Source organism: Impatiens glandulifera, chromosome 1, assembly GCF_907164915.1.
Source record: "Impatiens glandulifera chromosome 1, dImpGla2.1, whole genome shotgun sequence".
In the NCBI taxonomy this organism is placed as follows: Eukaryota; Viridiplantae; Streptophyta; class Magnoliopsida; order Ericales; family Balsaminaceae; genus Impatiens; species Impatiens glandulifera.
Genome location: NC_061862.1, coordinates 79927795 through 79945959, shown reverse-complemented (window position 1 = coordinate 79945959; position 18165 = coordinate 79927795). Strand labels below are relative to the sequence as shown.

Below are 18165 nucleotides of genomic sequence, written 5' to 3'. Positions count from 1 at the left end.
GGTTGCCAATAAACTTTCCCTACCTTTTTATTCTATTCATGAATGATGTATCAATACTTGAATGGACCAAAAAATTCTAACATTATTCATGATACACGAAATTCTTGTTTTCTATCATTACTCTATTGTCTAATAATGTTATGTATTTAATTTTATTTATTAATATTTGAGACATAATCTGGATAAAATTGAGACCGGACACAAACAATATCCCCGGTTGAAAGAAAAAAAAGCCCAAACAGGATAGTTCGGATAAGAAACCACTCAAGGAATTATAATTGCCATACTTATTTACTAGCTCTTGCTCAACTTAAACTGAACTTTGCTCTCTATAATAAGGTAAATATGACTCTGAGCTATCTATTGGTATGTTAATATTTGTATTTTTCTTTAAAGACAAGGATTTTTGAAATATAAGTGAATTATCCATGCTATTACAAAAACTATAGTCCTAGACCTTCCAATTGCGAGGGATAATTAACATAAGAGAGTCCCCCAAAACAACCCACACTTACTTAATCCCACCTTCAATTCTTGGTAAAACATTTAGTTGTCTTAGAAAATTCATAAGAAAAGGAGAAACCCTCAACAATATGTTTACATATTACTTACTTTAAGGAGGATTTCAATGCTTCCAGCACAAGAGCTGTCTTCTCACGCGTACAGTCGAGTCTTTGCAAGTAAACCTCCATCTCCTTCACTTCTATATGCTTCATCTTATTGTCTAATTCTATCTTCTTTTCCCCTGTTATCAATCCTGACCAGTATTTCAGCATTTTCTTTTCCAAACTTGAGTCTACTGTTTGTCTATTTGCAGGCGCAGCAGCAGCAGCTTGATCATGATCCATATCCTTTGTATTCGGCCTAGTGCTGTAACTTCTCCCCTTAGATTCAGTTCCCCATATCTTTTTAGACAAATTGTAACATGTCTGGTCGTGAGCTTTTGAGAAAATTCTATCATAACCATTGTTACTTTTCTTTAATTTTGAAAGATACTTCTTCTTCAGCCTCTTTATTTTTTCTTTCAATTGGCTCCTGCTAGCTTCAATATGAAGTGAGTTTCTGATAAATTCATAGAAATAACTCATATCACCTGAAGCAGGATCAATCCCTTGAGTTTCAGCATACTCGATCAATCCTTTCAGGATTGTAACTTCATCATCCTCACTCCATAATCTCTGAAACAGCTTCCTTTTGGTTTCACTGTTCAAGTTTTCATATTCAACACCCTCATCATCAACGTTCTGCCCCTTCTTCTTCTTCGCCCATTTGGTGTCATCTGAAGGACTCTTAGAAGGATCAACAGTAGTGGCTGATTTAGATTTGGGTTTCTTCCAAGTTAGTAAAGATACAGGATTGATTTCCGGAGCTAAGCTGCAAATAGGGTTAGAGTGTACAACAATTTCAGAAGTCGAATAGTGAGGAAGAGAGGTTAATTGTTTCTTTGATGGAGGCCCGTTATTCTTTTCTCCTTCTGATTCCGTATCAGAAGATTCTTCTGATAGATCCGTTGATTCTTCTTCTTCGTCGTCGGACGATGAACGTTCCATTGCTTCCTCCACCTCTGCCTCCGCCTCCGTCACCGATCTACGACGATTACGTGCTGCCATTTTTGGAATGACAAGCTAGGTTTCTAAGAGATGGGTTCACGCTGTTTCACAGGTCTAAAGAGTAAAGATGATGCTGCTGCTCTAAAACCCTAATTTCCCAGATTTTTTTTTTACATTGCACAAAAGTTATCCATTATGTATAAATAAAATAAATTTTAACTTTTGACAAAATATTTATTATTAATATTATTATTATAAGAATGTAAAATCTTTTATAAATAAATGACTAATTTAATTGGATACATTTATATGATAGAATATGGAACTTTCATGAATCATGATGACTAGTTATTATTTTTAATTATTTTCAATATTTTAATTTTACAAAAACAAATTGAGTTATGATTTATAAGCAAATCTCTAACCACTAAAAAAAACATATATTAAAATGTAGCACTGAAAACCACTTTTATATTTGTTTTTTTTATTTACTTGTTAAATATTATTATTTTATTATTAGTTAATCTGATTGTTTAAATTTTATTATTTTTATGTCTGATATTACAAAATAAATCATTTTTTTAATTAGAATTTGTTACAAGTAGAGAATTAGTACACAATCATGTTTTTTTTTTTCAAATATTTTAATTAAAAATCAAATATTTTGTAACGCATATATTTAAACCATTTTTATAATACATAATTATTATAATTTTAATCATAACCAAAAAATCTTTTGTCTTTCTCTCCCTTGTTATAACATTTTGTATAATAATATTTGATAGATAAAAATAAATAAAATAAAATTTTGTGATACTTTATTTTTTTCCTCGTATGTTGTTTATGAATTTGACATCTTATTTAACTCTAATAATATTACTTCAAATCTATTTCAGCGATGTCATAAAAAAAATATAGTGTTGTGATCGATCGAACAAAAATATATTATACTTCATACTCACCATCTTCAAAATTAAATATAATCTCAAAATAAAATAAAAATTAAAAAACTAAATCGTTTTGATACCAATTTTGTTGAGGGATATAGATCTAATAATATTCTATATAGATTAAAGATACACGTAATAACATGGCAAAAATATCAAAAATATGATTTTTTTAACTGTTCTCTCAAAACTCAAAAGTATATTACAATTTGGAAAAAGAAGAACCACTATTAATTTGATTGTATAAAAAATTATAACTAAAGCCATCTATTATATAATTGGACATATCGGTTCAAACCTTGAAATATTTAAGATGTGTGAGCCTAATTATGTTAAGATCACCGTAATATATTCAACATATGTTTAATTTAATTTAAATATTATTAATATATAGTATTAGGAGGTTTCATTATTAGTATAAATTTATATCCCTATACAATTTATATTTTATATTTAGTATAAAATTATAACTAATCTTCTTAGTTATAATATTTTTTTTATATTACTTTATTTTTATATTTTTTTATTAATATTATATATAACTTATTTATATAATATAATAAATATATTTTATTTAATTTTAATAATATTACTGTATATAATAATTTTAATATTATATATTTTTAAATAATCTAATATTATAATTAAAAATATATGTTTATGATAGTTTTATTAATTATTATTATTATTATAATAATTTTCTATACTAATTAATTAGATTATAAATAATATTTTTTTATTATATATATTATTTTATATTTTATTACAAGTATTAATAATAATTAAATTAAATAAATATAATTTAAATTTATATTATAAATAATTATAATTATAATAATAATAATAATACAATAATTTATAATATTAATTAAATATTAATTATATAAAAAAAATTAATTCATATTTTTACTTTAATCAATTAAAAGTATAAAATTGTCATTTTATTCGTATACTACATCCTACTTGTCATATAAAACAAAAAATTATAAATTATATATATATATATATATAATTTTTATATCTTATACAATTATATATTATTTATACTTCCTTCTCATTTATATTTTTTATAATTTATATATGTATAATTTGTGTCCAGCATTAAAATAAATATATTTATAATATTTTAACATTGTTTTAAGTGTTTGTGTGGAACAAAATAGAGTGGTGAATAGGATGTTGGTTCATGTAACATGGGTTAGTTCATGTTCATATAATTTAAAAATATATTTGTTTTCCCTTTTATCTTATCTATTATTATTGATATTGTTTATTTTGATTATTTAAATAATACAAAACTAATTAAATATCATTTCTCTCATTTCTTTATTTATTATATTGCTAAAATACTAAAATATATATTATATTTATAAAAGTTAGTAATATATGTATTGTTTTAACATTCATATAATATATTATATTTTAATATATAATATTTAAATTTATTTTAATAATTAATTATTATTAATTTTAATTATATTGAAAAAATTGTATCATAAAAGATAAAATATATTTATATAAAATTAATGATGAAAATTAATAATATATATATGTTAACTATATTTATAAAAATTTTGTTAATATAGTTTTTATGTAGTGTTATTATATATAAATATGTAATATTATATATATAAATTATAGATGAGAAAATATATATTATATATATATATATATATATATATATAATTAGTGATAGAAATAAATTAATTAGGAAATGTAGAAAATAAAATAATATATATATATATATAATGAGATAGAAAATAAAAAAATAGTTATTATTAATGATTTTATAAGGTGAGTGAATAGTAAAATATATATGGTATGAAAGAAAAAAAATGAATTAGTAAATTTTAAAAAATATATGAATATATATATATATATATATATATATATATATATATATATATATATATATATATATATATATATGATTAGTGATGAAAATTAAATAAGGAAGATAACAAATTATATAATATATATAAAAGAGAGAAAATAAAAAATAAATTAAGAGAGCAAAATTTAAATAATTATGGAGAAAAAATATTTTACCTCTCAAAATTTTTAGATTAAAGTGTTATAATATATATATATATATATATATATATATATATATATATATATATATATATATATATATAATAAGAGATAAAATAAAATAAAAAAATAATTAAGAAAGATAAAAAAAATTATACATAAGTGAGAAAATTAAAAAAAAAATTAAGAATAAAGTTAGAGGAGAGAATAATTCAATGAAAAATTAATATATAAAATTACCGTAATTTCAAAAGATATTTTTACAAAACTCTATTATGATTGTTATTCTGTTTTTAACTTTTAAATTGAGTAAAGGATAATGAATTCTTTTAGGATAAACTTAAGTCATATAACGGTGGTGAAAGTATTGATATGCACAAATGATTAACTAAAAAAAGAGAATAATTAAACTTATAAAAAGATTATACAAATAATGAATTTGCTTAAGGAAAATAAACAAATTAAAAAGAGAGCACTTTTTTTTGGTTAATTAGGAATAAATTAACTAATATTTATTATTATTATATAACCTGAATTATATTATTAATTTATAAAAAAATATTTTATTTTATTATAAATATTTTTAATTTTTAATTTTGTATAATATTTATGTATTAACAATATTAAGTTGATTTTTTTGTTTAAGTTAATATGTTTTTTAGGTATAAAATGTATAATAACGTATCAAAGTTAAAATATACATGTAATCCCTAAAAAAATTCAAGGTTCGAGAATTTTAATCTCAATTTATGTGTCAGGAATTTTATTTTAAAATAAAACGTTATTTTAAAAAAAAAATAATGATTTTTGAAAATTTTTGAAATTAATTAAAAATAATTAATTTGAGTTTCAATTTTAAATAATTTAGAGATTTACGATAATCAAATCACAATTTGATTTTTAGAAATATTTTAGTTTAAATTAATTAAACATAATTAGTTTAAAAGATGATTTATTTTGAAATAGTGTCATCAATTTAAAAATCAATAAAAGTTGACATGGGTATACAAACGTATTGACCAGAGTTTCTTTTTGTTCGTAGTTTGGTGATACTCGAGAAAGGGTTTTGTGTTTCATTTTTTATACTCGTTTTAAAAACAGCCTCTACTATAAAGTTGGATTTTGAAAATCGATTGTATTACATTTTATTTTTATCGATTATTCTTCTCGTCCTAGTCGTGATTCTAGGTTTTAGTATTATTTAAAATATCGAAATAACAATATTTAAATGCTGGTACATGTTGCTGACGATAACTAGAGAGGAGTATACTTGAAGAACATCATTTATTGTATGGGTGTTAGAGTTTAGAAATAAACACCAAACAGACCTTAGTCAAAATATTTTATGTGGAAATATCTCAAAAATATTTTGAAATCATTTTCTAATTACTTGGGATTTTTAGAAAATGGTTTGAGATTTGAAAAATACAAAATTAATTTTGGGTTTTGAAAAATGGAAACAAACATGCCTTAGGATCAGAGTCCTAGGCCTTGGGTTCTTTTTTGCCGATTGGGGTCTAAAAACCCTCGGTCCAAGTAGAGACTCGAAATCATCGGTCGAAGTGACGAAGTCCCTCGATCGAGGTGCTAAGAACTCTCGGTCCTTGGTTAAGATCAACGGTCAAGGTGTATAAACCCACCGGTCCTAGGTCAACATTGTGCTAAGTTCATTAGTCTTAGGTTTTAGAATTCTTGGCCAGGGTCAAGATTTATTAGTCTTAGGTTCAGTTTCTCAGTCCTAGGTTCAAGAATTCTCGATTTTAGGTTAGACCTCTCGGTCTTGGGTTGGATCTCTCGGTCTTGGGATAGACATCTCGGTTTTGTGTTAGACATCTCGGTCCTACCTCAAGTACATCAGTCGAAACTTCTCGATCCTAACTCAAGAACATTGGTCGGACCTCTCGATCCTATATGATTTCTCGGTCATAGGTCTCGATCAGTCGGACCTCTCGGTCCTCAAGAATACAAAAGCGCATAATTTGTAATTTTTGTTTTAAGCTTGGATTATTTGATCCAAGAGCTTGGATAGCTTCACAAAGCTCCCATGAACATATTGATCATCATCTCAATGTATCAATAAACCTAAATGATGGTAAAATCGTTCAAAATAGTTTGTGATAAAAAAAATGAATTTTTAGTTTTAAAGTTGTTTTGAGGAGAAATTAGATACCCAATAGTTTCCTTATATCTCATATACTTGATTGGTACCAAAACAAAAACAATGACGATTCGTTTTGACCAAATCAAGAACTCAAAAATTTTCAATTATTTTGAAATTTTTGATTTTGTCATGATCGAGATGGATCAAACATGATCTAAAAAGTTGCCCAACATAATTTCAATCATGTTGAGAAGCTTTTTAGGTTATGATTCAAGAGAATTAGCCCAAGAACAACAAATCCGTTTTTATTTTTAAAATTCAAATTTTGGTTTTTCTGTATAAGGTTGGTTGATTATTTCTAACATATACAGAAAGTTCATAAATGATCCTAAGATTGATTTCCAACCATAAAACAACATAAACAGAACACATACAAGCTTATGCAATTTGAAATATAAATTTTTTAATTTCAAACTGTAAATATGAATTAAAAGGTGATTGGAACTTGCCAAGAATTGGAGAACATTCTTATATCTTTAAGGAACCTTTTAGGATGCTTAGATCCAAGCTTTAATAGTTTAAACAAAATATTTGAAAAATTCAAAAGCTTGAAACTCTAATGTAATGACGGATTTCTGATTTTCTTCCATTCAGGGCTGAGATCTTATCTCTTTCCTTCAGAATAATTGAGGGGAGCTATTTATAGGTGCCTGAGGTCGGTTCGAGGAGTCAAGTGGACTAAATCAGCCAAAAGTCATTAATGGCATTTTGGCTATTCTTCTGCCCACTTACTGGAATAGGGATGATTCATCCATATTGATGTAGGGGAATCACTATGGTAGAGTGATTATTTCACCTTTTGAACGGAGTCAATTCGTTCAGAAACGACGGATTTGCATCTTTGAAAAATCAAAGATTGCTGCAGATGGTTATCCATTTAGCGATCGCATTGAAGATTACGGTGACACTTAAAACGATGTCATTTTATGCGCGTTAACGCGCTCCGTTAGCATTCCATCCAGCGCCATTGGCGTTTGGACGTTCCATTAGCGATTTAACTAACGGGGCGTTAACTGATCAGGTGTGGCGCATGCGCTTTCCCTCCTTTACAGCGGGCTACGCAGATAGCCCAAGAGATATGGGTGAGCAAATGGGTAAAACCAATCCGTTTTGCCCAATCCATATTAAATCCAAACTAAATTTATCCAATCCGTAATCCAAACCATTTTACTAATTAATACGGATCGGATACGGATTAATGGATTGAAAATGATTTGGATAATCCAAACTAAAAAATATTTAAATATATTAACTTGAAATTAGTCAACAATTTTTTTGTTTTTTTTTAAGTTTCGAATTTTTTATTATTATTAAATTTGAAACTGAAAAAAAATAAAAACAAATAATAATAAATAAATAATAAATAAATAATAAATAAATAATAAATAAATAAAAATAAATATTGTTGTTAAAGTGATGATAAGTAAAATATATATTATATTGAGATGAAATTTAATTTAAAAAAAAATAAATTGAATAATATGTTTTTATTTAGATAGTTTGGATAATTTGGATAATCCTAATCCAATCCGATTTAATTCAATCCGAACTCAATTCGATCCGATCTCAATCCAATCCGAAATATCCAATCCAAATTAGTATTTAGGATTCGGATTGGATTGGATTTCGGATTAATCCACCTAATGCTCACCCCTACCAAGAGCGTAGGATGACAATTCAACACTCATCCGATGACTCGTGTCTTTGTTGCAGCCGAATTTCACAATTTTGGCTACATAAGATTATAAATATTTTTTTTTATTAAATCCTTAAAGATTTGTTTGAAATTAATTTTTTTTCACCATTTTGTCTTTAATTTGAATGTTTTTATATACACAAAATATTAAAACAATTTTGACAAATATTTTATCAATTAATTATTAATTTTCTTTTTTTATATTTTAAGGTTAAATAAAAAATTTTGTGGATGAAATTCATTCTAAATTATTTATTTTATTTCCTTAATTTTTTCTAAAATTATTTTAAAATAAATGAGTAAAACATTTATTAAAATAATTTTATTTTTTATTTTGGTCATTTTCCTTAATTAATTAAATTTTAAATATCACAATAATTAATTATTTTAATTAAGTTTCGTATCCAAAGAGGATACTATATATATGATAAATTTTTATCATATATGATAAGCAAGAAAAAAAAAATATATATATATAAAATAAAATTAATTAAAAATATATATTTAGGAGAAGGAAAGATGTAGTGACTTTTGAGCCTTATATCAAATTTCTAATTTTATATTTTAAGCGCTCTTATAAAAATAATTATGAGTTATAAAAAATAGATAATATATATATATATATATATATATATATATATATATATATATATATATATATATATATATATATATATATATATATATATATATATATATATATATATATATATATATATATATATATATATATGATAATAGAGAAAATAAAAGAAAAAATAATATATAAAAAAATAATAATGGAATATATATTTGAGGAAGAGAATGAAAAAGAAATTAATTAATAATAGATTTTGAAGAGAAAATTAATGTGAACTTTAATCTTTTATTCTAATTGTTATTATTTATATATATTATATTTATTTTATATTTATAAAATAAAGTAATTAATGAATATAAAGAGAGAAATTAGTAGTTAATAAGTTTAGATTTTATCAAGAAAATGGTGATTAATAGGATTATTAATAAGTTTAGAAAGTGGATGTAGATATATTAGAAAAATAAATGAAAATGTATGTATTATGGAAAATTTTGTTTGAAACATGGTAGGGAAAGAATTGAGAACGAGGGTTTAATATTTATATATTTTAATAATTTAATTTTATTGTTCTTTTTGTTACAATCAATCAATAATGTTTAAATTAAATATAATTTATAAAAAAAAATTATATCATAATAAAAATTTATAATTTTATTAAACTTTTATTAGTTAATAATAATAATTAAATTGAACTTAAATTAAAGTTAATTTTTTACTATAAAATCGTGTTAACTTTTCAAATTAAAAAAAAATAATAACAATTTAAAAAATAATTTCATTCTCATATTTTCAGTTTAATTATTTCTCTTAAAATAAATTTTATTTTTATTAATTTTTACTAATAAAATAAAATTATATTATTATGCACTATTGTACCCTATACTAACTACAAAAATTATAAAATTTATATAGTTTCTTATAATTTAAATATTCAAATAAAAATAATATATACAATTTATATTATTCCATACTAGTTATATTATTTATATATTTATATTTTTTTAAACTCATTTAAATTAGGTACTTATAAAATTACTTCATTTAGACTTATAAAATATTAAAAATTTATCTAGATATATTTATTGTTAAAAAATGATTTAGTTAAGTTTACACTTATAATTTTTTATGTTGTCCTATAATAGTTATATATATTATTTTTAATTTTAAAAAATGTAATTTTTATAAATTACATGTGAATAAAAAATGTTATATTATAATAAATGTTTTGTATGTTTCCAAAAAGAGTTGAATAAATAACTAAATTGTCTACGGGTGACTATGATTAATTTTTTTTTGGTGAAGTATTACTGAATTAATTCACTTGGTGACTTACAATAAGTTTGAATTGATAACCTATTTTTCTTATCATTTTAATATATATAAATCATTTAAAAAAATAATTTAAACATAACTACTGGTATAATTTAGATATATAAAATATATAAAAAAAATTATCTTTTACTTAAAAAACATTAAATGACTGTAATTTTGAGATGTATAAAATATAAAAAAAATTATTTTGTACTTAAAAAACATTAGATGATTGTATTTTTTCATATAATTTGTACATCGTACTATACCACTTATAAATAAATCAACACTTATTTTACTACGTACAAACAATAATACTGCTAAAATTTTATGTTTAAAAATAAGGATAAACAAGAAATAATTAAAAGTAAAATTCATTTAATTAATTTTTACTAATTATTTTAAGTTATAAAATTTTATTATACAATTATATTTATAGGCCGCATTTGTTACATGGTATTAATTATATAGGTATTAATTGTAAGGGGTATAAGTTATAAATTGGTATTAAGAGGTATAAGTTATATATATTATTTATATTTGGTTGGAAATATAAGAGAGTTATAAATTGTATATATTTTATAATTTTGTGTTTGGTTTGTAGTATAAAAATGTTGTATAAAATATAAAAGACATTTTTGCCCTTTATATTTATATAAATTTAATTCAATTATTAAATTAATATTTATTTAATTTTACTTTTTTTATAATTTCTCTCCATACATGTGTTTTATTTTATTATTAATTTTAATTTATAAACACATTTTGTCTTATGTTATAAGATGTTGTTAACAAAAGTGCATTTAAATATTAAAATTTTGTTTTTTACCTATAGTTCTTTTACATATTTGTTCATAATAAAATTTTAAATTCTTTATATCTCATTTAAGAATCAAGTTTCTTACCACTATACTAAATTATTACTTTATTAATTAGTAATTTTTTTTACTTCATTTAAGAATATACATAGATAAAATAAAGAATGAAAATAAAACTGCTCACATAATTAATAAGATTGTCATAATATATTAATTTCCTTGAAAACCTAATTATAATTTATATAATTACAGAAAAAAATTATGTAATTAAAATAACATGCATGTTAAATAACGTTTTTAAAGAAAAAAATATAATCAAAATATAAGAATATATATGAAAACAGAGCTTTTAAGAAGAAAACAAACATAATCAGAACAAGGGTAAATGTGGAAATAAGAAAAAAACATTATCAAAATATAAGGATAATTATGGAAATAAATTTTTTATACATACTTGTAACTGATTCTACTAGGTACAAACTTGTACCTAATTTAAAGAATAATTTATATAACTTGTAAATACTGTTTATATAAAATAATTAACCAAATATTCAATCAAATTTACTATTAGTATAATTATGTTATACCTACAGTCTAATACTATGCAACAAACACCACCATATTATACTATTGTACTATATATTAAATAAAAATATTAAAAAACTGGCACAATTTCTTATCATTTAAATATTCAAATAATAGATATATACAATTTATATTGTCCTATAATAGTTATATATATTATTTATAATTTAAAAATATATAGAATTTAACAAATTTTTTGTAAATGATAAAATGTTATATTATAATATGTGTTTAGTATGTGTCAAAAAAAAATTAATAAATAATTAAATTGTGGGGTAACTAGTATTTGATTTTTTTTTTAAGTATTATTGAATTAATTCACTTGGTGACTTACAATAAGTTTGAATTGATAACCTATTTTTCTTATCATTTTAATATATATAAATTATTTAAATAAATAATTTAAACACAACTACTTGTATAATTTAGATGTATAAAATATAAAAAAATATTTATCTTGTACTTAAAAAACATTAAATGACTGTAATTTTTAGATATATAAAATATAAAAAATTATCTTGTACTTAAAAAACATTAAATGACTGTAATCTTTTCATATAATTTGTACATTGTAAATCGTACAAATAAATAAATCATCACTTGTTCTAATACGTACAAACAATAGTACTATTAAACTTTTATGTTTAAAAATAAGGATAAACAAGAACTAATTAAAAGTAAAAGTCATTTAATTAATTTTCATTAATTATTTAAAATTATAAAATTATATTATATTATTATACTTATACTGTACTATTGTACCATATATTAAATATATATTAAAAAACTTGAACAATTTCTTATCATTTAAATATTCAAATAAAAAATATATACAATTTAGGTTGTCCTATAATATTTATATATATATTATTTATAATTTAAAAACATGTTGAATTTTTATAAATTACATGGGAATAAAAAAAATATTATATTATAATAAGTGTTTCTATGTGTCACAAAAAAAAGATAAAAAAATTAGTATTTTAATTTTTTTTTTTATTTTGTGAAGTATTACTTTAATTCACTTGATGACTTGATAACTTATTAAGTAACATGTTTTTCTTATATTTTAATATATAAAAATTATTTTAAAATAAATAATTTAAACATAATTACTTGTATAACTAATTTATTTAGATGTATAAAATATAAAAAAAAATTATCTTGTACTTTAAAAACATTAAATGACTGTAATTTTGAAAAGCTATGATATTTATTTTTGATAAAAATCTATATATATATATTATATATGTATAATAATAATTAATAATTATAAATAAATAATATATTAAATAAGTAGAATTTTAATAATACAAATATAGAAACTATATCTCGTACTATACCACTCGATAGTAAATCATAATTTATTCTAGTACAACAATAGTACAAAACTTTAAAGTTAAAAAATAAGGGCAAAATTATTTACGTTTCCAAACAGTACCACCCGTTTTCTTGGAGAGAAAGCAGTAATAATAGGTATTAATAAAGGGTATAATCGTCAATCTTTGAGACTTGTTGATCAAGAAATGTTCCTCTACACCTCATCCACACACGCATCACGTTATACATCAAAAACCGACAAATGTAACTGGTCCACGTGTCACTTGCATCTCTTTTCGTTAATACATGTTCGGTCAATATTTAATTGAAGAACATAGATCGTGAAAGCTGCTCACGTCAGGGAGACGAACTAACTCCATTACTGCTCTTCTCAGTTCTCACTCAAGCTTTCGAACAAGGAATTAATTACCAGTCAGTCGGCAAGATGAATCAGATGATTTCAAAGTCTGCTTTTCGAGCTTTCACTTCCGGTCGTAATCGACTGGCTGTTCTCTCAACTGATCATGGATCGTCGGCGTTTCTCAATCGGTCATGTTTGAAAAGGTCGATCAGCACCGCGACAGGCACGCCACCGACTGAGAACGAAAGGAATCAGAAACCGTCGGCGGACAACAACAAGGGAGAAGGCGGCGGTGGTGGTTTGGTTGAGTCAAGCTATTGGGGGATTTCGCGACCGAAGATTAGTAGGGAAGACGGCACCGAGTGGCCTTGGAATTGCTTCATGGTAATTAATCTATTAAACCTGATCTGATATTCTGATATTCTGATATTTTGATATTGAACTTTTTCTGTTGTTGATTTTATTGTAGCCATGGGAGACTTACCATTCGAATCTATCAATAGATCTGACTAAACATCATGAACCGAAGTTATTTCTTGATAAATTTGCTTACAGAACAGTGAAAATCCTTAGAATCCCTACCGATATATTTTTCCAGGTTTGATTCAATATTTGAGTTTAGCAATATATATATATATATATAGCAAATCAACATAGAATAATAACCTGTAGTCTTTTTTTATATGTAGAGACGATATGGTTGTCGTGCAATGATGTTAGAAACAGTAGCTGCAGTTCCTGGTATGGTGGGAGGGATGTTACTTCATCTTAGATCTCTGCGTAAGTTTGAACAGAGTGGTGGTTGGATTAAAGCTCTTTTGGAAGAAGCTGAAAATGAGAGAATGCATCTAATGACTATGGTTGAACTTGTTAAGCCAAAATGGCATGAGAGATTACTTGTTCTTGCTGTGCAAGGAGTATTCTTTAATGCTTTTTTTGTGTTATATCTGATGTCTCCTAAACTAGCTCATAGAGTTGTTGGGTATCTGGAAGAGGAAGCTGTACATTCATATACTGAGTTTTTGAAGGATATTGATGATGGTAAAATTGAAAACATAGATGCACCTGCAATTGCTATTGATTATTGGAGATTGCCAAAAGATGCAACCTTGAAGGATGTCATTACTGTTATTCGTGCAGATGAGGCACATCATCGAGATGTCAACCATTTTGCATCTGTATGTTGTTAGCTTTGGATAATTTGTGTTTGATTTTTTGATTTCATTACTTGAATTGGGTGGTGGGTTATTTGTTTTGCAGGATATTCATTTTCAGGGGAAGGAATTGAGAGATTCACCAGCTCCTCTTGGCTACCATTAAATTCAATTGCCTAAGTTCAAAGCTTTTGAGAAAAAAAAAGAAAACATTGATCGAATTTTCGATGTAATCTGTTCTAATGTCTGGTATTCTTGCTTAATGTGTGTGAGTATAAGTTTGGTTTGATAAAATTCTAGCAACTATGTCTTTCTAATCAAATGTACTGTTGGGATTTTTGCAAGAGGATTCGTGTTTTTCCTCCTTTTATGTACATAGTGTGTATTCATTTTATATTTTATCTTTGTAAATAATTCGCGAAGTTGAAAGCATACTATGATTCCAATAAGACAGATCGAGGCTAAGACAGATCGAGGCGGAGAGACCATCGAGGAGACTATTTATCATCATATCATGTTTTATTTGGAGATTTTTGTACAAGGATTTGTGTTTTTTTTCCAACTTTTTATGTAGGTAATTGATGCACAAGTTTATAAGTCATCCATCCAAGAATTACAACTATGAATGTCAATATGGTCAATATGACAGATGGAGTTGTGAGTGTACTTATCATACATCTTCATGCATTCTATTATGAGATCTATATATATCTAATAACGCTTAATTTGAAATATTGAGAGTGTATTTCACGCTTTTTTCAAAATAATTCTAATATCAAAAAGTATTTTTTCATATTTCTCTCTCTTCATTTATGAATTGTTTTTCTTTCCCTTTAAATATATTAATTAATTTTAATTTATATATATATATTAATGTTATAATTATTATTAAAATATATTAAAATTTAATATTTTACCTATACACATTAAACTAAATATTTATCTATATTAATTGAGTTTAGCATTAAATACTAATTATAAAACATTAAAACCTTCAATAAAAATCAAGAATTTCAAATATATATTATATTAATTATAAAATGTAACTTTTAGTTATTCCATTATATTAATTATAAAATAGAAAAAAAAGTTATCATGTTTAACATTAAATACTAACTACAAAATATTAAAACCTACAATAAAATTAATAATTTCAATTATATATTATATTAATTATAAAATTTAACTTTCAGTTATCATATTATATTAATTATAATATAAAACTTAACCTGCAATAAAATCAAGAATTTCAAATATATATTATATTAATTATAAAATATAATTTTCCGTTATCCCATTATATTAATTATAAAATAAGAAAAAAAATGTACTTATTATGTTTAGCATTAAATACTAATTATAAAACATTAAAACTTACAATAAAATTAAGAATTTCAATTATATATTATATTAATTATAAAATTTAACTTTCAGTTATTATATTATATTAATTATAATATAAAACTTAACTTTCAGTTATCATATTATAATAATTATAAAATTTAACACAAAAACAATAATTATGAAAAACATAAACCGTGTAACAGCAATTAAATCAATATAATAAATCAACCAAACTTTTCATCTTCTTTTTCATCTAAATATTTGTTTTCCAATAAATAATTTTATTTAGGTTCAATTTAAGAGAGAAGAGTGATATTTTGCCTATTCGGTCTCCTTGCGGCTTTCACTGTTTTGCTTTTTTTTTCCAGGAATGTTATCATTTTAGGCAACTACAACAACATTCTATCTTTTGAATTCCATCTTGGTTAAAATGAGTAATAATTAAATTATATTAACATCAATTTCTCTATCAACATCATTATTTCATTCAATAATTAAATTGGTAATATGTTATGTTTCACCAATCTATTGTTCATTGTTTTTTTCCAGGAATTTGATCATTTCAGGCCGCTGCAACAACGTCCTATATTTTGAATTCCATCTTGGTTAAAGTGAGTAATAATTAAATTATATTAACATCAATTTTTCTATCAACATCATTATTTCATTCAATAATTAAATTGGTAATATGTTATGTTTCACCAATCTATTGTTCATTGTTTTTTTTTCCAGGAATTTGATTATTTCAGGCTGCTTCAACAACGTCCTATCTTTTCATTAAATTTTATGACTAATTAATAAATTAAAATATTTAAATACATATAATCTCTTTATTCTTAGCATAATATTTTTTTTTCTATTCTTCAATTTTTTAAAAATATTATTATTACTTATTATAACGTTTAATTAATTAATTTATTACTCATATTATTTTATAGTATTTGTCATATTTAATATATTTATATTATATTAATAATCTTTTTATTATTATTCAATCTAAATATTTTTAAAATTACTTTAGTTGAAGTTATCCAATATGATATTCATTTTTCTTTTGAGTCAAAGTAGGAGTAATGACTATATTTTATGATTTAATAAAATAAAAATAATTTTTTAGGTTAAATATATTTAATTTTTTTAAATACATATAGTTTTATTAGTTGAAAAAAAAGATGATCTCTATCTTTTGAGTATGAGATTTTTTTTCTATTCCAAACAATTTCACATAATAAAGTTTAATGTATTTAATAATATTTATTTTTAATCATAAAAGAAATAAATAATTTTTTTTGAGATATTATTATAACATTCAATTAATTATTTATTATTTCCCATTATTTTTTAATATTTATCTTTATTCTCATTTTTAATATATTCATATTATATTAATAATTTATTATTATTATTAACATGTGATATATGAATACTTTTTCTTATAATAAATATGTTTGTTATGTCCATAACATCTAATTTTTAAATATTTAGTCATTTTTTCACATATATTTTCATTAATTATAACAATCCAATTATTCACTTAAATATTCTTAATATTTTTATATAAAAAATGTTTTGCATAATATATTAAATTTTCATAAAAATAAATAACTATTTTTACAGAAGATGGTGAATCTATTAAAAGCTAATACACGATATTTATTTTTAATCATAAAAGAATTTTTTTAAATATATTATATTTATTATTTCTCATTATTTTATAATATTTGTCTTTATTCTCATATTTAATATATTATATTATTTAAGTTTTTATTATTATTCAATTTATATTTACATATAAATATTTTTAAAGTTTTTTTATTTTTACTTTTTTTTTTTTATTTTAAATTTTATTTTTATGTTTATATTTTATACTAACTATTATAATTATTATAATGTCAATTCATATCAAAATATCAGAAAATGGACACACAAGCCTCCATTGGATTGAAATTCTAGATTTGACTACGGATGACAACTACAAACATTTAGTTGCAAGAGTTATGTACATGTGGGATGCAATAAATACTAAAAAAAAAAATAATGAATTGCTAAATGTTGATTTCTTATTAATAGACAAGGAGGTAAGTGTGTTTAATATTTTGTTATATATTAATGTATGTTAGTGCAAACTAACATGTAATTTATAGGGTGCGGTTATTCACGTCAGCATCGATCGTCAATTTGTTCCAAGACATCGAAACTTATTAAAGGAGGGTAACATGTACATATTTCAAAATTTTCGAGTTGTCAAGTTAAACGCTCAGTACAAACCAGTTCTAAACTCTGTAAAATTTTTGTTTAGCTACT

The 18165-nt window shown here is 22.8% G+C and overlaps 2 protein-coding genes across 2 annotated transcripts; one reads left to right on the top strand and one right to left on the bottom strand.

Annotated features, from left to right (window-relative positions):
* Window positions 1–608: 608 nt before the first annotated feature.
* Window positions 609–1610, bottom strand: LOC124933716 (probable transcription factor At2g01370). Its single transcript, XM_047474158.1, has one exon. It carries the CDS (start codon window positions 1608–1610, stop codon window positions 609–611), a length of 1002 nt encoding a protein of 333 aa, XP_047330114.1.
* Window positions 1611–13369: 11759 nt separating this feature from the next.
* Window positions 13370–15226, top strand: LOC124921782 (ubiquinol oxidase, mitochondrial-like). The gene is made up of 4 exons (XM_047462487.1): window positions 13370–13747; window positions 13833–13961; window positions 14053–14541; window positions 14624–15226. The coding sequence occupies exons 1-4, from the start codon at window positions 13448–13450 to the stop codon at window positions 14681–14683; spliced, it is 978 nt and encodes a 325-aa protein (XP_047318443.1). The 5' UTR covers window positions 13370–13447; the 3' UTR covers window positions 14684–15226.
* Window positions 15227–18165: the final 2939 nt, after the last annotated feature.